The sequence below is a fragment of the Schistocerca cancellata genome, chromosome 3 (genome assembly GCF_023864275.1).
Source record: "Schistocerca cancellata isolate TAMUIC-IGC-003103 chromosome 3, iqSchCanc2.1, whole genome shotgun sequence".
Classification (NCBI taxonomy): domain Eukaryota; kingdom Metazoa; phylum Arthropoda; class Insecta; order Orthoptera; family Acrididae; genus Schistocerca; species Schistocerca cancellata.
Genome location: NC_064628.1, coordinates 509,508,337 through 509,532,398, shown reverse-complemented (window position 1 = coordinate 509,532,398; position 24,062 = coordinate 509,508,337). Strand labels below are relative to the sequence as shown.

The following is a 24,062-nucleotide window of genomic DNA, read 5'->3' as shown; positions in this document are numbered from 1 at the left end:
AGATGAATGGCTTAAACCACGTAATTCTGCAGTATCTTTCAGGCTTGGCGTACCACGTTTGAAATTTATATTTCGTGTTTCAATCGAGCCAAGCCGATTGTACTGTGGGGCTCGCAGATTTTGATTCACTTGGGACAGACTCGTGTTTTATATTTAGTAGAAAGATTCGTAACATAAATGAGTAAAAAAGTTCTCATCCATTTGGAATTGTCTTGCTTTCAAGAAGAATTTGAAACTATTTCACCGGTTGTTAGCGGCGTGAGCACCATGTACTTCAGGAAACACTGATTTTGATGTTCTGCGTAAGGAATCTGTACCCTTTGCACTTCTATAATATGAGATTAATTTCATATCTTCAGTCATTATTTATATTTCATTACCTCATCAAGTTAAATGAAACAGTTATTGAACAGATGCTACGTATACCAATAAGGAGGATAACATCGTGCCTTCAGCGTAATACTTACTTCGATGAGAGCCATTTCTCATTCCTCTACAAACTTACAATACTTTATTAAGAGTTTTTTACAGCAAAGTATTCTGAATTAAAATGGAGAGGCCAATCATAGCACTTTTTTGGGCCGTAATCTACAAATTGTTCGTGGGATAAAGGAGTAGAGTCAGTGGGGAGAAGTTCACTCATTAAACACTAGTGAATTATTTCAGATGTGACAATATATCCATTGCGTGTACAATGATTGTAAGTATAAAGTTGTCCTTCATGGGACAGATAGATTAGATCATGACATTATATTTTGTGGGCACTACTCATGTTCGTAAGTGGGCATCTTTCATCAGGGCCATCGTATGTGGAACTCTTATGTCCACTGGTAACTTTTAACGTTCAGACACCATATACGCTTAAGGACTGTGACACCCTGTAGGTGACATCTCTCATGGCCTTTGCCTTATAGTGTGAATAACAAGAGTGACGTTCTCTACAAGTCTGCGAGCAGTAGGTGCTCCGCCGGACTCGGCTGTCCAGGGTCCGCTGCAAGGAGCAAGGCCGAGCGGACGGTCGCCGGGCGTGGCTCTGCAGGTATATAAACCCGGACCCTCCTCTGGTCTGCACAGTCTGCACCGCCGACACAACACACGCAACATGTACAAGCTGGTGAGTCGCCTGGGAGAGTCGTCTCCAGCAGGCTTCATTCGCTTTACTTTACTTCCATGCTACACTTAGCGATACTGGAAGGCGTACATATCACTCGTCTTATAAATTTCTTACCAAGTAGTGAAATCTGTGGCAAATAGATAAATCAAAATAATGAGGTTCATATTTAATGGCGCTTGCCTTTTTCTCTGCTTCAAGATCATACTTTTTGAGCGAACGTGGGTTTCATCATTCGTTTCGTGTACAATCCAACTTTTACGAGTATGTGTTTTAGTAACGCTACGTTGTTTTATTACTTAACGTCTCCGAAACTGATAAAAAATGGCGGAACATTTGACTGACGACCTAGTCACATACAGGGAAAACATAGATTGAAAATACATCTTCTTCATCCAGAAAATTTCTAACGTACAATCGTTACATTTACTGATTGCCAGACTGCATAAGAACAAATTTTGAAGCAAACGGTCACTAGCCTCACTCTTTAATTTTGTAATAATTTTTGGAAATGATACGAAAAGTTAAAAAATAAAGAGGACTGTTAACTTGATATTGCCTCACATTTGTTGTTTCAAATTCACTAGATCTCCAGTATTTCTCTCAGTTATTTTTTCTGTTATGTTTCAGTGGTTAAAAGCTACTGCGTAAAATGAGAAAACTGAACACATTGATACAGATGTCTCGGAACACTGGCACAACTGTTTCAATCGCGTTTGCTCATTAGGGTCCTACTTGTCTGTAGTACTCCTTCAACTTCAGAGGTAGCAAAATTACTCCTTTGTGTATCACGTAAAGTGAATACACTCCTGGAAATTGAAATAAGAACACCGTGAATTCATTGTCCCAGGAAGGGGAAACTTTATTGACACATTCCTGGGGTCAGATACATCACATGATCACACTGACAGAACCACAGGCACATAGACACAGGCAACAGAGCATGCATAATGTCGGCACTAGTACAGTGTATATCCAACTTTCGCAGCAATGCAGGCTGCTATTCTCCCATGGAGACGATCGTAGAGATGCTGGATGTAGTCCTGTGGAACGGCTTGCCATGCCATTTCCACCTGGCGCCTCAGTTGGACCAGCGTTCGTGCTGGACGTGCAGACCGCGTCAGACGACGCTTCATCCAGTCCCAAACATGCTCAATGGGGGACAGATCCGGAGATCTTGCTGGCCAGGGTAGTTGACTTACACCTTCTAGAGCACGTTGGGTAGCACGGGATACATGCAGACGTGCATTGCCCTGTTGGAACAGCAAGTTCCCTTGCCGGTCTAGGAATGGTAGAACGATGGGTTCGATGACGGTTTGGATGTACCGTGCACTATTCAGTGTCCCCTCGACGATCACCAGTGGTGTACGGCCAGTGTAGGAGATCGCTCCCCACACCATGATGCCGGGTGTTGGCCCTGTGTGCCTCGGTCGTATGCAGTCCTGATTGTGGCGCTCACCTGCACGGCGCCAAACACGCATACGACCATCATTGGCACCAAGGCAGAAGCGACTCTCATCGCTGAAGACGACACGTCTCCATTCGTCCCTCCATTCACGCCTGTCGCGACACCACTGGAGGCGGGCTGCACGATGTTGGGGCGTGAGCGGAAGACGGCCTAACGGTGTGCGGGACCGTAGCCCAGCTTCATGGAGACGGTTGCGAATGGTCCTCGCCGATACCCCAGGAGCAACAGTGTCCCTAATTTGCTGGGAAGTGGCGGTGCGGTCCCCTACGGCACTGCGTAGGATCCTACGGTCTTGGCGTGCATCCGTGCGTCGCTGCGGTCCGGTCCCAGGTCGACGGGCACGTGCACCTTCCGCCGACCACTGGCGACAACATCGATGTACTGTGGAGACCTCGCGCCCCACGTGTTGAGCAATTCGGCGGTACGTCCACCCGGCCTCCCGCATGCCCACTATACGCCCTCGCTCAAAGTCCGTCAACTGCACATACGGTTCACGTCCACGCTGTCGCGGCATGCTACCAGTGTTAAAGACTGCGATGGAGCTCCGTATGCCACGGCAAACTGGCTGACACTGACGGCGGCGGTGCACAAATGCTGCGCAGCTAGCGCCATTCGACGGCCAACACCGCGGTTCCTGGTGTGTCCGCTGTGCCGTGCGTGTGATCATTGCTTGTACAGCCCTCTCGCAGTGTCCGGAGCAAGTATGGTGGGTCTGACACACCGGTGTCAATGTGTTGTTTTTTCCATTTCCAGGAGTGTATATTCTTCGGAACTTGTTTTCTTTAATTTGTCACTTATTCTAATAATAGAATCGTTGCTTTCTGCAAATAACCCTACACTTGCCATTACCACTCGATTTTCTTTATTTCCACGAGGTTTTGTTTTTGATTTTATTCATTTTACCATGGCAGCTGTAAAACTGGAATGAGGTTGTATTGAAATGTTGTTATGGTTCTTTGTCAATCAAAGCACAGTATTAAGCTTTGTGCTGATTTTTCGAAATTGAGATTCGATGTAGTATGCTTACGTGATGTCGTCAATGTGATAGTTGTATACTGCAGTGCATAATCGTTACTTACACAGTTGCTGATACTCTTGGTCATTGTGTTAGATACAGTCGATGAAACTTCATAAATATTTCACCCAAATAATAGCTGAATGATATAAACTGGTGGATGCTTCGAGAGGGCATCATTGTCCAGCATTGGTCCCTGACTACAGAGTACTGTGCTGCGATACAGGTAGGCAAATGTGAAGGTGCAAAATTTGTTTCACGGGAATGATAACTACGCATGGACAGATGCATCTGCCAGGAAGTTACAAATCAGCGCACTCTCCACTGCACAATTAAGATTCATTCTGTGGATACGACACAAACGCATTAAAGTTTTCTGTCTGATTCTTGCATTGTCGCTCGTATTCACTCAAGACAAAACATTTGCCCACATAAGACAAGGATTGGAAGGGAAATCTGGCGTGTCCACATCAGGGGAACGACCCCCTCTTACGCTTTACTCTATTTAGGGAACAGAGGAGAGGTGTCTGAATGGTTTGGAGCGATGTTGGAACACAGCGATGTGAGACGCGTGCTGTGTGCTTACAGGTGATCCTGCCCCTGCTGTTCGCCGCCGTGTCGGCCGGCTACCTGGGAGGCGTCGCCGTGGCGCCAGCAGCCGTCGCCGCGCCCGCCATCGCCGCCCCCGTGGCCTACGCCGCCCCCGCCATCGCCGCCGCCCCCGCCTTGGCCGTGGCCCCCGCTCTGCGCGCCGCCCCTCTGGCTCTCGCCGCCCCCGCCATCGCCGCTCCTCTGCCCTACGCAGCTGCGGCACCGATCCTCAAGATCCACTGAGCGAGAGGATTACTGCAGACGTAGGGCCATTTGTAAATACATAAATAATACGAAATACATAACCAAACAAATCTAATTTATTTTGTGTTCCTTTTTCACAATTTCTCCTAAATATCATTCTTCTGGGATTCAGGGAAAATATGCACACTGTAGCCTAATTTTACAACAGCATGATCTGAGCTACCACTTTCAAAAATAATTAACTCAGAGGCTGATTCGCTTACTCAACCCATCTCCCACCTTGCGGACGAATGGGTGATAATCATTCAAAAAGCCAGAATAATCCTCTTTCAATATTATTCACACTGGATGTTTACATATCTGGCTGAGATTACATGACAATCATTACCAAAACCTCAGACTTGCTAAATCACTATCGCATGATGTATCATATACATTCCACAGGTATTACTTTATAGTTCAGAGTGATCTGGTACAGCACCTGTAGTATGCTGTATGGAAATATTTAATCTATCTTGGCCCCAATATTATCTAGTAAAATAAAAGTGCAGTATAGATGTTCTTTGAACCGACTGTCGTTGCTCTTAGCCCAAGACAAATCGAGGTTTAGAGTGGTAACAAACAACACTCGTATTCGGGATAAGTCATTTCTAATCACCTATAGCAATGCAGTTTTACCTTCCAGTGCTTTTGCCTAAATCTCCAAAAAGCTGTTGCAAGTAATAAGAATTCGACTACCACTATAGTATCAGAAGTATTTTGCGTCGTAATAATCTAATTAGAGAGTTCTATTATAGGTCTAGATGTTTTTTTCGTTTTCTAATTTTAACAAGTATCTGTCTCCTTAATAGTTATACGTCAATTACCAGATATATACAAAGCACGTATAGTTCTTTAACGCCAACACAGAAATGAAAGTACTGTATTTTTCATTATTCCACTTTTACAAAGGTTTTTTGCCTTTAAAAGTTCGCTCTGTTATCTTCCACACATTACACCACATCATTATTTACCGTTAAATTGCCTGAATACATCCTGGAAACCATGGTCACCACTTGCTGTAATGCAGCGAATGTGAACGGTTTATAAGCATGCTAGTTAACACGCGGATGATGGATTAAAATATCAATGGCAAACAACTATGATCAGTGATCTACGCGCCTCGTAATAATACTCCAATAAAATTTAAAGATCTTAACTTTGTCATGTTACTCTGTAGCTGAGTAAAATTACGATATGTATGCAAGGAATCGAACTATGGCGTCTGGTTCAACCTATGTAGTAACACCTTAGTGGACAGAATTACTTGTAGTCGTCGGTTTTCCAGAGATAATGCTGTTATCTGAGAATGTTTCTTGGAATCCAAATTTTAGTGAAAATTTGAAGAGCGACATGGTTCCCAACTGACAGTTATTTTAAGTAACTTCCTTGTTGAATACCACTAGTTACTTTCAAGCACGTAGTCATTCTCAGGTGCATCATTCCTGTAAAAACAATAAATAAATACAACAGAAAACACGATGATGATGTATCCATATGCAACTTGCTCACAGTCAAAATTGCAGAGAATTTCATTCCTATTGAACAAGCCGGAGCTGCTGTGATCAAGTATTATCTCTTACCACACATATTGAGAGTGGATTTCAAAGGAAGAAAAAGACAGTCGCCGTGTTCATAGATCTATCGTCAGCAAATGACACAGTGTGGAGGGAGGCAATGATTCTTAAACTCCAACGCATTATTCCTTGCAAGAAAACGGCTACCTTAATCAACAATATGCTTTCAAATAGATTTTTTGAAGTACACCTAGATGGAGGGATAAGCAAGAAATATAGGTTAAATGATGGCCTGCCCCAAGGATCCGTGCTAACTCCATTACTTTTTAATATATATACATCAGACCTACCAAAGACATCTTCTAAGAAGTTTCTATGCAGACGATATTGCTCTCACATATCAACATCAAGACTTCCACAATTCCGAAAGAATCATTGAGGAAGACCTTATCAAAATGGATGAATATTTGGAAACATGGAGGCTCAGACCTAATACTTCTAAAACCCATGTCTCCTGTTTCCACCTTAACAACAGACAGGCAAACTATGCACCCCACGTAGAGTTCAGAGGCCAGCTGCTTAACTACAATCCCCTCCCAAAGTATCTGGGAATTACATTGGACCGATCTCTGACGTACAAGGACTACTTATACAAATGCGCAACAAAAATCAAAACCAGAAATAATGTCCTACACAAACTCACTGGAAGTAGCTGGGGAGCAAGCGCCACAGTTCTCAGAACATCTGCTCTTGCACTAGTATATTCGGTGGCTGAATACTGCGCTCCGGTCTGGCTAAACAGCACTCACACAGCAACGATGGACACCCAGCTAAACGACACCATGAGGCTCATCTCAGGCACTATTAAACCGACGCCCCACCAATGGCTCCCGGTACTGGCTAACATAGCCCCACCTCATCTAAGGCGAAGATCTGCACTAAAAAGGGAATGGCAAAAGTGCGCTAACAACCGTGACCTACCCTTACACGAAGACTGCAAGAATCCCAGCCACAGCCTCAAGTCCCGTAAACCATCATGGAGATTAGGGCAACAGCTGATCGAGGACAATTATGATATCGACGAAGCCTGGCGTCGGGAATGGGATATGTCTAACCCTGATCAGCTTAACTTAGTCTCGGACCCAACCGTATGGCCCGAGGGCTTCGGTCTTCCCAGAAAATCTTGGACAATTTTAAATCGTATCCGAACAGGCTATGGTAGATGTAATTACTGGAAGCACAAATGGGGACAGACTGACTCACCCAACTGCGACTGTGGGAATCCACAAACTCTACATCATATCGCAATGGACTGCCCTACGAGGAGATTCCCTGGCACAATGCAGGAGCTGCACCTCCTGGAGGGAGATGCTTCTGGCTGGCTGAGGGACTTGGACATACAACCATGAGTCTGGTCTACTCTTTTCCTTCTGAAAAACCTATTACTAGATACTATTACTATAATTTCTGTGTATTTTTGTGTATTTTGTGTTTTACTTCCTTTTCTAGATCTAATAATTGTTTGTTGCCTGTAAAATATTGACCATTCATTGTTTTTGTACGTTGTTTGTGTTATTACTTACTTACTGCTGTATTCTATTAGCCATACGAAATATATACAGTCAAAAACAGTGAGCAATGCTTAATAAACTACCCATTTAAAATTATAGGGCATCTGATAGAAACGCGCCGTTCTTCAAATTTATCGACGCTCTCGCGACTACCAAGAAGTAGTCAATCAAAGCAGAATTCGATAAAGTACCAGCGTACTCGATGAAACTTATGCGACTAGCTCTTCATGTAGAATTTTTAATGGTGCACACATAACGAAATGTGATAATTGTGTGTTTCAATAAAAGATTAATGAAGCATAGCACATAAATTGTTGAGTAACAGTATGAGAAAATGAAGTGGAAGGATCTAAAAGCTCCTGGCGCAGACGAATGAAGAGGAGTCAGGGTACATAGGTTCGACAATGAAAATGATTCTTCGTGGAAAAAAACACGTATCGATAGTGTACAAAGAAGGGCAGTAGAAGTGGTTGCATCATTGCTTTCCAGAAGTCGCTTTCGGGAATTTTGAATGATTTCGGATAGTAGATAAACGAACAAAGACGTTAAACACGTTAAACCATTATAACATACGCTACAAACTGGTAATCTGGGGAAGCCATACGAATGTTATTTTCTACCCCTGACAACATACCCGTCCAAGGCGTTTGGTGCAACACTCTTGAAGGTTGTCCTCTAGTAGTCTACGATTCAGTCACAAATCAAATGCTTAAACGTTGTCGCCTAATGTAATCTGAGAAGTGCTTCTTGTCAAAGTCGAAATGCCTTACTACCATTATTATGCCTACTGACACTCACCAGTTAGTGATGAAATAACGACATTACTGTAGTTTTTCCCTTCTCTCCGTTAAGTGAAACGAGAAGTTCTGGCTCTCTTGTGACGATGAGATTCAAAACACCAAACATTAAGCACTAAATCTTCTTACAGTGGCTCTTCAATTTACTGATGGGGATCTGACGATGCACAATGGCTGCGGTGGACCCTAAATACGGCTACTCCTGTCACTCGACCAAACGTAATGACACAGTGAAGTACTCGGTAGAGAATGTGTCGGAGATGCCTGCAGGCGTGTGGCAGCAGCGCACTGGTGCACCGAAATGACGGTTACAGCATTTCTTGTGATGAGAAGCTCTCCTGTTCAGGAAAAAAGGTCATTTGTGCATCAATTTATAAATATTTTCAGAGAATGTTTAATTTTGATCACACTGAATCTTTCATTAGTAGGAGCAGTTATCCAAATAGGCATTCTGTTTTCGATAGCGGTATTACCATACTTATCTGCTGATACAGTGAAATTCTGCGATATTGTACATTAACATTTATTCTCTGTATCATCGTCTGCATATTCTCAATGAAATAAAAAATATTCGTTACAGCAGATATACAACTCCCCGTGCTTCACGTTGTAATTCACGCCCATCATCATCGTCAACAGCAGTTAAACCATTCTAGGTTATTGGAGACAATCTCGTTTTGCAAGCTACAGTTTATTATTAATTTATATTTTTCTGACAGTTTCAGTGTAGGGGCCATCTGCAGTGTATGGTAACTGAAGAAAACTTCACAAGCCAACATCGGTAGAAAAACTTTTTATTGAATGACTGATTTCGATAGACATATTGTCCGTTGTGAAGAAAGTCATCCCATATTGCATAAACGTTTCAAGTAACCTACGATCACTGCAGATCGGCGTGTCAAATGTAAAATTACTATGTACAAACATAAACATAACTGTATTACGCCGATTACTATCTGGCGACACACAAACAAGGTCTGTGAACACAACGACCACCACGTACGTTCACCAGGTGACACTGTGGCGGTTGACTCGCTCATCGTCTTGTATATAGCAAAAATATGGATACATTATTCTGAACAGTTATTAATGCATTACAAGCGAACATTTTTATCTGCATTGATATATAATCCAAAGCACAGAAGTACAGAAATTTTATGAATAATTTAAGTGTATAACTTTCATAAATTTTGTACGATAAAAATATTTATGACATATATCAGGCAATAAAGAAATTACTGGGCTCGTAGTATGATGAATGTAGAAAATAATTTAACAAGAAAGTTATCTTCAAGGTAGGAGATCAGTATTAAGATGAACAGTAACAAAAAAAAAATGGTTGAAATGGCTCTGAGCACTATGCGACTTAATTTCTGAGGTCATCAGTCGCCTAGACCTTAGAACTAATTAAACCTAACTAACCTAAGGACATGACACACATCCATGCCCGAGGCAGGATTCGAACCTGCAACCGTAGCGGTCGCTCGGCTCCAGACGAACAGTAACAAAGCTTACATTACACTTCATACAAGTGTTTCTTCATTTTGAGTCGTAAAACTATTTCGTAAAACTTCAGGTAAAGTACTCTGGATGTCTGCACAATATTAAACGAAGTGTCGGTGTTTCGCAAGGTGCTAAGTACACATTACAGATCTACTGATGTTGTAATGCCCCAAAATTGAAAAGTAGTGTTAGTGGTATACGTATGTGGTATTACGCACGTAAGTCGCCTTAACTCATTATCAAAATGTCAATTTCGATATAAAAAAGGGGGTTGTTAATTTTATTTGTATTTGCTTCTGAAAATGTTGTCCAAATTATGTGGTAGAAAGAGCATATGCAACGGAGCCTGTCGCGGCGAGAGATGTCACACAACCGCGACGATAGCAGCAGTGTGGCACGCAGCAAAGATATCGACTATTGCGCAACAGGCTGCTATTGAAGAGGAACGAAAGCATCTAATAATGAAAGTTTTGAAAAAGAGACAATTAACGTGACATGTTTGTTTGTTCAAAAATTCTGGCTCTTGGTTTTGTCCCTTGTTTCAAGAGGCATTAACGTTGAAATCTCGTGTAGAGAGTTACATTTGAGACATCGGAGAGTTAGTCACCATTGAGGTCACAGGTTTACGTCAGTCAGTTCGTGACACTCAGGATGTGTAAGCCTATTTGGAGTTGGCGCTCGAGTGATTTAATGTCGGATTTGAGCTTCTAAAGTTATTAGTTGAACCCGTGACGGGGTTATGGCCTATATGGGAAGTTGTATTAGATTATTCAGCGAGGTGTATTGTCCGCAATCGGTAGTGGGATGTGCGATGATATTTGGAGTTTGCTTTAAAAGAGTAACTCGTCGTGACACACGCTAAGAGATTGGTTTTTCTCGCGTTTTCATGTCATTAGTGATAGTGTAAAGTTTGGTCGAGCTAACCTTGGAGTTACTCGAAACCAGGCGTTCCATATCTCATGCTAGGGGAGGTTCTTTTCGGTCTTGATTGTGTGTAGTTGGTATCGCCTTCACGCAAAGACTTTGTGAGTGACTGGTTTAATAAGGGTAAGTATAAAGGTACACGTGCCGTTGCCGCTTCTGTAATAAGGATTTGCTAAAGCTTTGGCGTGAGTGTGCGACTGTATTGGTTGTAATTGTGGGGAAATCCTAAGGTAATACAATCCCCGGCTGAAAGAACTCTCAAACTGAAGTGCGGCCTGTGATTGTCGTGTAATTATTGTGAGAACGGACGTCCTAGTTTGATTAACGTAAACGGGAGAACCAATCTGTGTCAGATACTTTGTGATACGCGCGAATTGGTGTAATAGTAAGTTTCCATCTGACGAAACTGACAGAACTAAGACCTATTAACTGAGTAGAGCACGATAATTGTCTCTTTGAAATTGTGTGAGTGTTGAGCGTTTTAAATCTAGTATAAAGGGTCCGCATATGTCAACGCCTGAAGAGGGGGAGTTTTGCTTTGATTTGAGTTAATATTAATGATACTTTAAAGTGGCGGTGACGCTTAGGTTTTTTTGTTTCTTTTTTGTTAATAGCTTCCGCTTAGTGTGGGAGTAGTTTACCGCCAGCACTCACGCCTGACGAAACTTTGTGGAACATTGAAAATTAAGAAAATGGCTAAATAAAATGATGCTCAGTATCTGTGCATGATAAAGGAAAAACAGGTGTCTCGTGTTATCATTTCTCCCCATGTAACATGAAAATACGATAACAGAATCTTTGAATCTCAAAAAATAAAAAGGTTACAGATTATGCAGTGAATCAAAACGGTAAAGTACAAGCAGGTCAAAGAACATTAAAGTGAAAGATAAGTCACACTGAGAGTTTGTTACGATAATTACGTAAAGTTCGGCTTAAAGTATATGAAAGAGGTTTTTGTCTGACTTTTAAAGTGATGAAAAGTGGAAAAGTTAAGTTATGGGGAATTAATAAACTATGAAGGTTGTAGCATAAACCATTATCACTGATAGAGCGCAAATAGCATTATCCATTGAGTGTATTCGTAAAAAGAAGTAAGCAAGGATAGAGCTGCAGTGCAGTGGCTGTATAGGATTAATAATCTTTAACTAGCAACGCTCAGTCAACACGTAAAACTATACCTCTGGTGTGCTCTTACGAAAATTAAACTAACTGAAACTGGTAGCTAAGAAAGTTCAGTCTAGATTGATTGCTTCAGTGGGGTTCTATTAAAAGGAACGCTTAAACTCCACGCTGGATAGTTTTCAAGCTGGGAAAAAGATAAGATAAATCCAAGGTATCAGCTTTGGAGTGTTGGGTTACGTAAGCGAGGTTTCGGATCACGTTGCTGTGAAGTGTGCCACATCGCAGTGAGTTGGGTTTAATTGACTTAAGTAGCGCATCCTAATCAGATTTGTAGTTTCTGCTTGATTCCATCGACTAGTAGATTACCTTTGGTGTTAGCTTGCTGGTCGAACCTGTAAAGGCTTGTGATAGAATGGTTAACTAAAATTTTCAATCGGGAGCTAACATTAGCCGGTAAAACCAGAACCCGTTTGTACTAGTGGTGGTCCAGTTGCATCTTCGGCGGTAGCTATTGTGCGAGTGGTGAGCATTTGGTTAAACTTTCTATGCTCACAACTACTTACAGATAGCTGATATAGTACACGGCGTTGCGGAACTCTATGGTGTCGCTACGCGTTTTAATACACTGTCATCTCTGTGTATCAGTGCCATCCCACCCAGGTTTGACATACTGATAAACGGAAGTCGTCTTAGCAGGTGTTGTTAGCTAGTGCAGTAAATATAATTTAGCAGACATACCACCACCGAGGAGTAGCACAATGTGTATGCTGTGATACACTGCCAGGCGAGACAGCTCTTCCGCCAGGTGTTGCAGCTCCTGCAGAGCACACGAGTCAGAACTCGTCGATTCTGCTTTGTGCGTGTCGTGAATACACCGGAATGTAGGCGCCTGACGGCCACTCTGTCAGATAGACGACACGTCTGCCATCCGAAGACGTCTAGGGCCGTGGCCGTTTGAAATAAATCCACTGTTAGGCTACATGGTAGAGAGCGATGCCAGCCTTGAGGTAACAGCACGTAGGTCACTCAAGACATAGGTTGCTTCCCAAAACGTCACGTAGCCTACAAAATCGCTCCTAGGGATCCTAGTAGCCTGTAATACTATTTGCGAAACACCCTGTATATTTTTAACAGTAAAGCTCGTATAACTTTTCTTTGATATACCACGGAAGATACTCTTACGTGCGAGGACATCTCTGTTTTAAGAACGAGAAGTTTTCTGATTAGTAAAAAAGTTGCTATACAACGCTTTACTTATAGTATTGCGATGTAGTATTAGCCCTCTCAGCAGTTAATTGCTTGTAGGCCAACTAAATACATTTTCGTGTTTCTTGTTTGTAATTCATACCTTTCCTGCCTCTTTTTTTCTTTGTAAATAAACTCGTAGGAATTATACCAATGACTAACGTAAACCTGATTACTTTCTGTAGATCATTTGGCTTTAATTTCATTCAATTTATCATATATTTGATGCTATTTTTAAGTTATTTCAAACACCATCGCCGAGGGGGAGCTAGTTCGTGAATACTGCAGCGTGCCTCAAATTTTATTTCCTTTCTTCTTATTTCTCGTTATTTCATTTTTTTTTACTTTCAGTTTCGTATGGGTTTATAGAAGTACTTCTATATTTTCGGAAATTAAAGTAACAAGCGGGGACATTACTTATTCGTTTTAAGCGCCCACATTAAATGTGGTTCATTTAAAAAAAATATCCACATATAGATAACGCGTCGCTGCGTACATTAGCACATGCTCCCCGAAACGTATTACTTAGCTGGCCTATCCACAAGAGAACAAAAAAGTATTAATTTGCCAACGCCACTTTGACTCTAAGTGAAACAGATGTGGCTAAAGCAGTCCAGGTCATGATATGTTGTAGCGCAAATTACATTCATAAGTAGCGCAGGTAGTAAAGCAACAAAATATACATACACCACAAAAATTTTTGCTGCTATTGTCGATTATAACAGGAGATATCAGACATAAAATTACGATGAGAATTCTGTAAGTATGAATTATTTATTACAAAAATTGATTGTTTGGGACAAATAGTCAATAACATGCTATGAAACTTCCTATAACAGAGTTTACTTTTATGAACTACACTATCGGAGACAAAAAATATGCAAGTCAGCAATAACAGCCTGGTCCACGCATAGATAGTTTTCGCAGTGTGCACATTTGATGAAAGCAATTTGGTCACGGTTCTCGTGGAAACTCTCTTCCGTTAAAATTTCTTCGAAACAGTACTTCAAGACTGTTTGTGCTGTTAGCAAAGATACTTGCGTCAGTCGTCGCCACAGCCCATTAACACCAAATTTCGCTTCATCGTCCTTCACGGAAACGATCGTCTTGTTTCACACTTTGATTTCAGCGGTTATTTCACCCAGTGTTGCTTGTGTGTTAGCACTGGAAACTCTTCATTAACTCCGCTGCTCTCCATCGTTAAGCGAAGGTCTGAAATTTGGTATTCTCGGTACACTCTTAACACTGTGGATACGGAATGCTGAATCCCTTAACGATTCCCGAAACAAAATGTTCCATGCGTCCAGCTCCAGGAACCATTCCGCGTTCAAAGTTTCTTAATTTGCATCGTGCGGCCATAATCACGTTGGAACCCTTTCCACAGAAATAACCTGAGTACAAATGACAGCTTCGCCAATACAGTGGCTTTTTATACATTGTGTACACGAAACTACCGGCATCTGTACATGTACATAACGCTGTCCCATGACATCTATTACCTCAGTGTATGAAACCATTCTGGAACCACTAAATATAATAACATTAGGCCACTTCTAACAATGTACAGATTACTAAATTCAGCCGCAGCAATATGTGATATGAGCCCACTCCTACTGCCTGCGACAGACCTTTATCGCTTATAGCGTTGTTGTGCAAGCATCTCTTGTTCCACCAAACACTGCACCTCCTCGCATCCCCCTGAATCTCAGTTTTTTTTTTTCCTCTAGAACAACATTCATAAACTACACTCCTGGAAATTGAAATAAGAACACCGTGAATTCATTGTCCCAGGAAGGGGAAACTTTATTGACACATTCCTGGGGTCAGATACATCACATGATCACACTGACAGAACCACAGGCACATAGACACAGGCAACAGAGCATGCACAATGTCGGCACTAGTACAGTGTATGTCCACCTTTCGCAGCAATGCAGGCTGCTATTCTCCCATGGAGACGATCGTAGAGATGCTGGATGTAGTCCTGTGGAACGGCTTGCCAAGCCATTTCCACCTGGCGCCTCAGTTGGACCAGCGTTCGTGCTGGACGTGCAGACCGCGTGAGATGACGCTTCATCCAGTCCCAAACATGCTCAATGGGGGACAGATCCGGAGATCTTGCTGGCCAGGGTAGTTGACTTACACCTTCTAGAGCACGTTGGGTGGCACGGGATACATGCGGACGTGCATTGTCCTGTTGGAACAGCAAGTTCCCTTGCCGGTCTAGGAATGGTAGAACGATGGGTTCGATGACGGTTTGGATGTACCGTGCACTATACAGTGTCCCCTCGACGATCACCAGTGGTGTACAGCCAGTGTAGGAGATCGCTCCCCACACCATGATGCCGGGTGTTGGCCCTGTGTGCCTCGGTCGTATGCAGTCCTGATTGTGGCGCTCACCTGCACGGCGCCAAACACGCATACGACCATCATTGGCACCAAGGCAGAAGCGACTCTCATCGCTGAAGACGACACGTCTCCATTCGTCCCTCCATTCACGCCTGTCGCGACACCACTGGAGGCGGGCTGCACGATGTTGGGGCGTGAGCGGAAGACGGCCTAACGGTGTGCGGGACCGTAGCCCAGCTTCATGGAGACGGTTGCGAATGGTCCTCGCCGATACCCCAGGAGCAACAGTGTCCCTAATTTGCTGGGAAGTGGCGGTGCGGTCCCCTACGGCACTGCGTAGGATCCTACGGTCTTGGCGTGCATCCGTGCGTCGCTGCGGTCCGGTCCCAGGTCGACGGGCACGTGCACCTTCCGCCGACCGCTGGCGACAACATCGATGTACTGTGGAGACCTCACGCCCCACGTGTTGCGCAATTCGGCGGTACGTCCACCCGGCCTCCCGCATGTCCACTATACGCCCTCGCTCAAAGTCCGTCAACTGCACATACGGTTCACGTCCACGCTGTCGCGGCATGCTACCAGTGTTAAAGACTGCGATGGAGCTCCGTATGCCACGGCAAACTGGCTGACACTGACGGTGGCGGTGCACAAATGCTGCGCAGCTAGCGCCATTCGACGGCCAACACCGCGGTTCCTGGTGTGTCCGCTGTGCCGTGCGTGTGATCATTGCTTGTACAGCCCTCTCGCAGTGTCCGGAGCAAGTATGGTGGGTCTGACACACCGGTGTCAATGTGTTCTTTTTTCCATTTCCAGGAGTGTATATAGAATATTATGGTACAGTACACTATCATATACACACAGTTTGACCATACACGTGGCTGTAATTCTACCCTTAATGGGTTGAGGTGAAACGACACGTAACGTACTGTGCAATATTACATTGTCTATTTAAAGAACCTCCTACTCACTTCTATTATTGGCCGAGCGGTTAAAGGCGCTACAGTCTGGAGCCGCACGACCGCTACGGTCGCAGGTTCGAATCCTGCCTCGGGCATGGATGTGTCTGATGTCCTTAGGTTAGTTAGGTTTAAGTAGTTCTAAGTTCTAGGGGACCTATGACCACAGCAGTTGAGTCCCATAGTGCTCAGAGCCTTCACTTCTATTACGGGCGCACTCTTAGTAATCGGGTATAATTTTTCTCTCTGTTTCTATATAGACTACCTTGTGTTGTATTGTATTGTATTGTATGGAACTTGGGACCCAGAAACGAAGGAGAGGCTTCATCCCCGCCTAATCCAAGTTGTAGCCCCACAACAGGCTACAGCAGCCCCCTCACCCCACCGCCACCTACGCCGAACTATTGTGTGGTTCGGCCCCCAGCGGTCGCCCCTAGGCACGTCTCACACCAGACGAGTGTAACCCCAATGTTTGCGTGGTAGAGTAACTATGGTGTACGCGTACGTGGAGAAAGTGTTAACGGAGCAATATCCGCCATGTGTAACTGACGCGGAGTAAGGGGACCACTGGCCGTTGTGGACGAGCGGTTCTAGGCTCTTCAAGTGATACGCAAACAGATACTGTATTATTTGATGTCATCAAACCATTAAAATGAAAATTCGTCTTCAAGCTCCACCTTTTTCGAAAATGCTGAAGACGTCGGAGATTAGTAGGTACTGATGTACGTGACAGGGCAGACGAATGGAGAAAGTAATCAGTCGGAGTACTTTGCGATAGCTCCAAATCTCTAATAGACACACAGGTAAAATTTAAAAATGGCGAAACTGTGAAGCTGTGTTGGCTGGTCGTGAGGTGTGACTCATCTGATAAAAGCACTGCCCGCGGAAAACGAATTTTCGAATCTGGCTACCGGCCTGCCATACATCTTTTAATCTTCCAGAAAATCCAGAAGAACGAATACTCCGCTGCAGAGTGAAAGATTTAGTCTGATGTAAGAGCTAATTCCACATCGATTAGCTACACTAGACGGGCTGTATTGTAAAATAATAATCAGCCACTTTCGGTCGGTAACACCAAGCTAGTACAACCACATACTGAAAAATATATAACTCATGGTTGCAATTTATCGAGACTGCTGCCTAAATCGTGTGCCTGATAGGGTATGCAACATGAAAATGAATGCGTGAAGTGAATAGATGCCGCGTTTTAGGCTCGTAAATGAGATAGCCCTGCTAGATAGAAAACAACGGTATACTACAGTTCAGCTGCCAGATGAGATACAGAAGATTCACAGTGTAGACCACATTTTAAGGAACAGCAAGGAATAGACGAAAATAATCAACTTACAGAGTAGTAAAACTGGTGAGAGCAAAGTGGAAGACGCAAATGAGGTGTGCTCGTGAAGTAGACAGTTAACATGGAATTACCCTACTTCCTTCGACAAAGAAGATCTGCATGTGTAAAATACCACCTTATCTTTGAGAAAACCACCTTGGCAGATAGTATGTCACGTGCGCAATGATGTGCAGATGCAAAACTCGGAGAAACAGGAATTAATCAAGTGCGTAAATAACGTACCGAATGAGTAGTTACTATGAAGGAAATTCAGGAGAAGACAAAATTTACTATTAGATATGAGAGATTATTGGATTGTTCCCAAACACATGCAGGAATTTTTAACTTATTACTGCAAATGTAAGTAAAGAGAAAGCACTGTAGGAGTACATAAAGAACATAATAGCCAGGGGACTGGGAAGTGGGACAGTACTCAAGCACTAAATCTGTGTAATGAGTCAATTGTGATAATCCTTATAAACAGCCACAGGATGCAGAATAAAGCTGCTAATACTACCTAGCCAGATGTACAATTCGAGCACGTAGGCCTGCGAGGGTGCGCATGTTTCGCAACAGGCGTCACATTTTTAGCCTTGCATGATTTCTTACTAGAAAGCTGGTCATTACAACACAAAAACTTGTCCAAAGGGTTCTCGACTAATAATAGCTAACACAACAGAATTTGAATTAAATAAAATTCAGTCCAGTGGAAGATGATATTCAGCAATAAACACCCTTCCACTTCCGCGTGATGTGCGTACTTCGTAGAACACAGAGTGCAAAATATGATCAGCAACACGAGGAAAATCAAGCCGAATAATTTTTAATCAAGATTTCATCTCTGTCAGCGAATAATTCAGCAAAGTGCCGCGAAGACGGAAATTGTACAGTTTATGTTGTTGACGGATTGCGCTTATATCAACTGTGATCGTATTTTCAGCTGCTGCATTTTTCATGTCTTGAAGTGAGGAAAAACTATATGCCATCCTTGTCTCAGATCACGAGTCATGATTCCCTACCAACTTGTGAGATGGAAGACTGCCTAATATTCTAGCATACTGTTTGAACGCTGATAGAATCATTGGAACCTTCACCACTTGTTTTCCTCTAAAGACTGCATTTTCCAAACGTCTATACGCCTGTGAATACCTGTACAACAGATATCCTCACCGCTAGATTGAAAATGAAGGCCCTATCTCGTGACCAGAGTGATTGTCGGACATCATTGAAAAGAATATCTTCCTATGGGCGTCCTTGAAGACGTTGGTGTATGAAACCCCAATATGAACTGACGAGAAACTTGATTCGTAGAATCAGCTTGTCGCATCAGAGACATTAGAGTGAGGGTGACAAACCGCTATACTCAACTGACATAAAAGCATTGAGATTGGGATGTAGTCACTTCCTACACTTGCGACTAGCTTAGGCTGTTGCTGTAAGATGTAAAAATTTGCCACTTTGGCAGGTTTTTCGTTGTACTGATTAGAAGAAGTTGATAACCTGCGATTGTTCCACTATGCTGAAAGTTCGTTCCATGATTTAAGTTTCACGCACCTGTTACTTGCGAGCTGCTGCAATATTTGTGCACACTATTCGATTATGTGTGTAGACATTCCTGTTCTGCCTGGTATTCTGCTACACTGGTTTATACTACCTAAGTGTAGCGGGGCTCAATGAATGAAACTCCAAGAAGGCTGTGGAGGCAGCTTAGCCTGCAAGTTTGAAACACACAGTGCTTTCCTTGTTCGTTGTTGATGGTTCTGCTCTGTGGTCTGTTAAGAAAGAAGGCTGCCATGAAAATACTGAGAAAGAAATAAGAATGTATAACTGCAGTCAGGGTTTGTGCCAGTGATGACAATAAGAGAATTCCGAACTGCAATTTCTCTGCAGATGAGTGCCTTATAGGAGGTAATCCTGCAGTATCTCGCAGGCTTGGCGAAACACGTGTGAAATGTATATTTCGTGTTTCAATCGAACCACGACGATTATGATATGGGATTTACAGTTTTTGATTCACTTGGGACAGACTCGTGTTTTCTGTTTGGTATAAAGATTCGTAAACGAAATGAGTCGAAAAGTTGTCATCTATCAGGAATGTTCCTGCTTTCAAGAAGAATTTGAAACGATTTGTCTGGTTGACAGTGGCGTAAGCGGCATGTTTTCTGAAAACACTGATTTTGATGTGATATGTAAGGAAACTGTACCCTTTGCTCTTTAATAATATGAGATTAATTTCATATCTTCATACATTATTTACATTTCATTAGTTCAACAAATTAAATGAAACTAGAAATTGTTCATGGGATAAAGAAGTAGAGTCAGTGGTCAGAAGTTCACTCATTCAACACAAGTGAATTAATTCAGATGTGAAAAAATATCCATTGAGTGAAGTATGATTGTAAGTATAAAGTTGTTCTTCAAGGGTCAGACAGATCAGTCGCGACATTACTTTTTTGGGCATCTTTCATCAGGGCCATCGCATGTAGAACTCTTATGTCCACTGGTAACTTTTAACGTTCCGACAAAATATACGTTTAAGGTCTGGGACACCATGTATGTGACATCTCTCATGGCCTTCGCCTTGTAATGTGAATTACGAGAGTGACGTTCTCTACGACAAGTCTGCGAGCAGTAGGTGCACCGCCGGACTCGGCTGTCCAGGGTCCGCTGCAAGAAGCAAGGCCGGGCGGACGGTCGGCGGGCGTGGCTCTGCAGGTATATAAACCCGGACCCTCCTCTGGTCTGCACAGTCTGCACCGCCGACACAACACACGCAACATGTACAAGCTGGTGAGTCTAAGGGGAGAGTCGTCTCGATCTGGCTTCATTCGCTTTATTTCACTTCCATGCTACACTTAGAGATACTGGAAGGCGTACATATCACTCGTCCCAAAATTTTCTTACCAAGTAGTGAAATCTTCGTTACCTATTTAGGTGACTGATTGCAAAATATATTAAGTTTGCTATCTGCATCTTATTTATGTCAGAACAGCCCTTGCAAAGGTGTCAAATAGATAGATGAAAATGAAGAGTTTCATCTTTAACGGCGCTTCGCTTTTTCTTCCCTTCAGGAACATACTTTCTGAGCGATCGTTGGTTTCCGTTTAGTGTGCAATCTAACTTTGCCGAGTATGTGTTTTAGTCGTCACGTTGTTTTATAACTTAACGTCTCCTCAACTGTTGCAACCTAGGCGGAACATTTGACTGACGACGTAGTCACACACACCAGAGAAAACAAAGATTTAAAATACATCTTGTGCATCCAGAAAAATTCTAACGTACAATCGTTACATTTACTGATTGCCAGAATGCGTAAGAACACATCTTGAAGGCAAGGCTCACTAGTCTCACTCCTCGTTTTGCAATATTTTTTTGGAAATGATACGAAATGTTAAACAGTAAAGAGCACTGTTAACTTGATATTGACTCACATTTGTTTCTTCAAATTCACTGGATCTAGCCGCATTTCTCTGCATTTTTTGTCTGCTATTATGTTTGAGTGCTTTACTGCCTAAAGTGAGAAAAGTGAACACAATGATACAAACGTCTCGGTTCACTGACACAACTGTTTCATTTGCGTTTGCTCATTACGGTCCTACTTGTCTGCAGTACTCCTTGAACTTCACAGGTAGCAAACGTACTCCTTTGTGTATCACTGACACGTAATGTGAATATATTTCTTCGGAGCTAATTTTTCTGAACTTGCCAGTTTTTCTAATAATAGAATCCGCGCCGTCTACCAATAACCATACACTTCCCACTAAAACTCGATTTTCTTTATTTCCACGGAATTTTCTACTTGATTTTATTCTTTTTGCCATGGCAGTTGCAAGACTGGAATGAAACTGGATCCAAATGTTGTTATAGTTCTTTCTGAATCAAAGTATAGTATTAAGCTTTGTGTTGATTTTTCGAAATTGAGATTCGATGTAGTATGCTTATGTGATGTCGTCAATGTGATAGTTGTATACTGAAGTGCATAATCGTTACTTACACAGTTGCTGATACTCTTGGTCATTGCGTTAGATACAGTCGATGAAACTTCATAAATATTTCACCCAAATAACAGCTGAATGATATAAACTGGTGGATGCTTCGAGGGGGCATCATTGTCCAGCATTGGTCCCTGACTACAGCGTGTCCACATTAGGGGAACGACCCCCTCTTACGCTTTACTCTACTTAGGGAACAGAGGAAAACACAAATCTCACGCATAACAGAGGTGTCTGAATGCTTGAGAACGATGTTGGAACACAGCGATGTGAGACGCGTGCTGTGTGCTTACAGGTGATCCTGCCCCTGCTGTTCGCCGCCGTGTCGGCCGGCTACCTGGGAGGCGTCGCCGTGGCGCCAGCGGCAGTCGCCGCCCCCGCCATCGCCGCCCCCGTGGCCTACGCCGCCCCCGCCATCGCCGCCGCCCCCGCCTTGGCCGTGGCCCCCGCTCTGCGCGCCGCCCCTCTGGCTCTCGCCGCCCCCGCCATCGCCGCTCCTCTGCCCTACGCAGCTGCGGCACCGATCCTCAAGATCCACTGAACGAGAGGATTACTGCAGACGTAGTGCCATTTGTAAATACAAAAATAATACGAAATACATAACCAGACAAATCTAATTTATTTTGTATTATTTTTTCACAATTTCTCCTAAATATTGTCCTTTTGGGATTCAGTGAAAATATACACAATATAGCCCAATTTCACAACAACATGATCTGAGCTATCACTTTCAAAAACAATTAACTCTGAGGCTGATTAGCTGATTCAACCCATCTCTCACCTTGGGGGCGAATGGGTGGTAATTATTTCAAAAAACCAGAATAATATTCTAGCAATATTATTCACACTGGATGTTTCATATCTGGCTCAGATTACATGACAATCATTACCGAAACTGCAGACTTGCTAAATCGCTATCGCACGATGTATCCTATACATTTCACAGGTATTACTTTATAGTTCAGTACGATCTATGATGAGGAAGTACTGAATAGGATTGGGGAGAAGAGGAGTTTGTGGCACAACTTGACAAGAAGAAGGGATCGGTTGGTAATACATGTTCTGAGGCATAAAGGGATTACCAATTTAGTATTGGAGGGCAGCGTGGCGGGTAAAAATCGTAGAGGGAGACCAAGAGTGAATACACTAAACAGATTGAGAAAGATGTACGCTGCAGTACGAATTTGGAGATGAAGAAGCTTGCACAGGATAGAGTAGCATGGAGAGCTGCATTAAACTAGTCTCAGGACTGAATACCACAACAACAACAACAACAATGATTTGGTACAACACATGGAGTTTGCTGTATGGAAATATTTAATCTGTCTTAGCCTCAGTATTAGGTAGTACTATAAAAGTGCTGTACAGATTATCTTTTAAATGATTATCGTTGCTCATTGCCCACCACAAAGCGAGGTACAGAGTGGTAACATACAATACTCGTATTCTGGAGGTAATTTCTAATCTAGCAATGCGGATTTACCATTCCACTGCTTTCACCTAAATCTAGAAAAAGCCTTTGCAAGTAATAAGAATTCAACTAACACTGTACTATCTAAAGTATTTTGCGCCAAAATAATCTAATTAGAGAGTTCGACTGCAGGTCTAGATGTTCTTTTCGTTTCTAATTTTAACCAGTAACTGGCTCCTTATAGTTACTCATCAATTAACAGAGATCTTATACAGAACACACCAACACAGAAATGAATGTACTGTATTTTTCATTATTCTATTTCTACAAAAGTATTTTGCCTTTAAAAGTTCGCTCTGTCATCTTCCACGCACTACACCCCACCATTCTTCACCGTCCATTGTCAGTTCCGATCCAGTTTCTTCTCCCCCCACCCCTGCATCTTTTATTCTAAGCAGCTGTCATGCGTCAGTGCAAATCACATAGTCAAATCGTCTAAGTGTACTGTCGAAACTACTTCTTCGGCTACATCTCCTTGGTGGTTACTAGTAAAAATCAGACTTACCGGGATCCCTGTCATGTGCATTACATTTCTTTAGGACACCTCGAAACTAGTAGGCCTAGCATCCACTTCACACGTAATTAGCGCTCTCAGTTACGCTTATTCTACTCTATCGATGACTGTGGAAGAACTACGTACATCCACCTTGCTCTCGTAACTCCGGAAACAGCTATGCTGCGTAAAACTCAGAGAAGTATGATTCAATGAGTCGCAAAATGTTTGCAGATAAAGGAAGGTGTGTTTGACCATCTGCTCTGAACACGATGAATGTTTTCAGAAAGACTTATTGACGCTAACAGTCTATTAAAAATATAACAACTAGCTGCTCTTTCTGATTTTGTGAGGTACT

At 42.9% G+C, this 24,062-nt stretch overlaps 1 protein-coding gene across 22 annotated transcripts in view; it reads left to right on the top strand.

Annotated features, from left to right (window-relative positions):
• Positions 1-24,062, top strand: part of LOC126175303 (cuticle protein 16.5-like) — a 147,371-nt gene that overhangs the window by 67,845 nt on the left and 55,464 nt on the right. For 2 of the 22 annotated variants that reach the window (XM_049921999.1, XM_049921998.1), the window contains exons 1-2: positions 1,081-1,114; positions 4,183-4,262. The exons of 4 other annotated variants lie outside the window; for them this stretch is intronic. In XM_049921999.1, coding sequence (XP_049777956.1) covers positions 1,103-1,114; positions 4,183-4,262 — 92 coding nt within the window. In that variant the 5' untranslated portion in view covers positions 1,081-1,102. Of the gene's footprint in view, positions 1-1,076; positions 1,115-4,182; positions 4,263-4,282; positions 4,505-20,500; positions 20,539-22,035; positions 22,358-24,062 lie in introns of those variants that run through there. 16 more of the 22 variants (XM_049921987.1, XM_049921986.1, XM_049921981.1 and 13 more) reach the window with 11 other exon arrangements.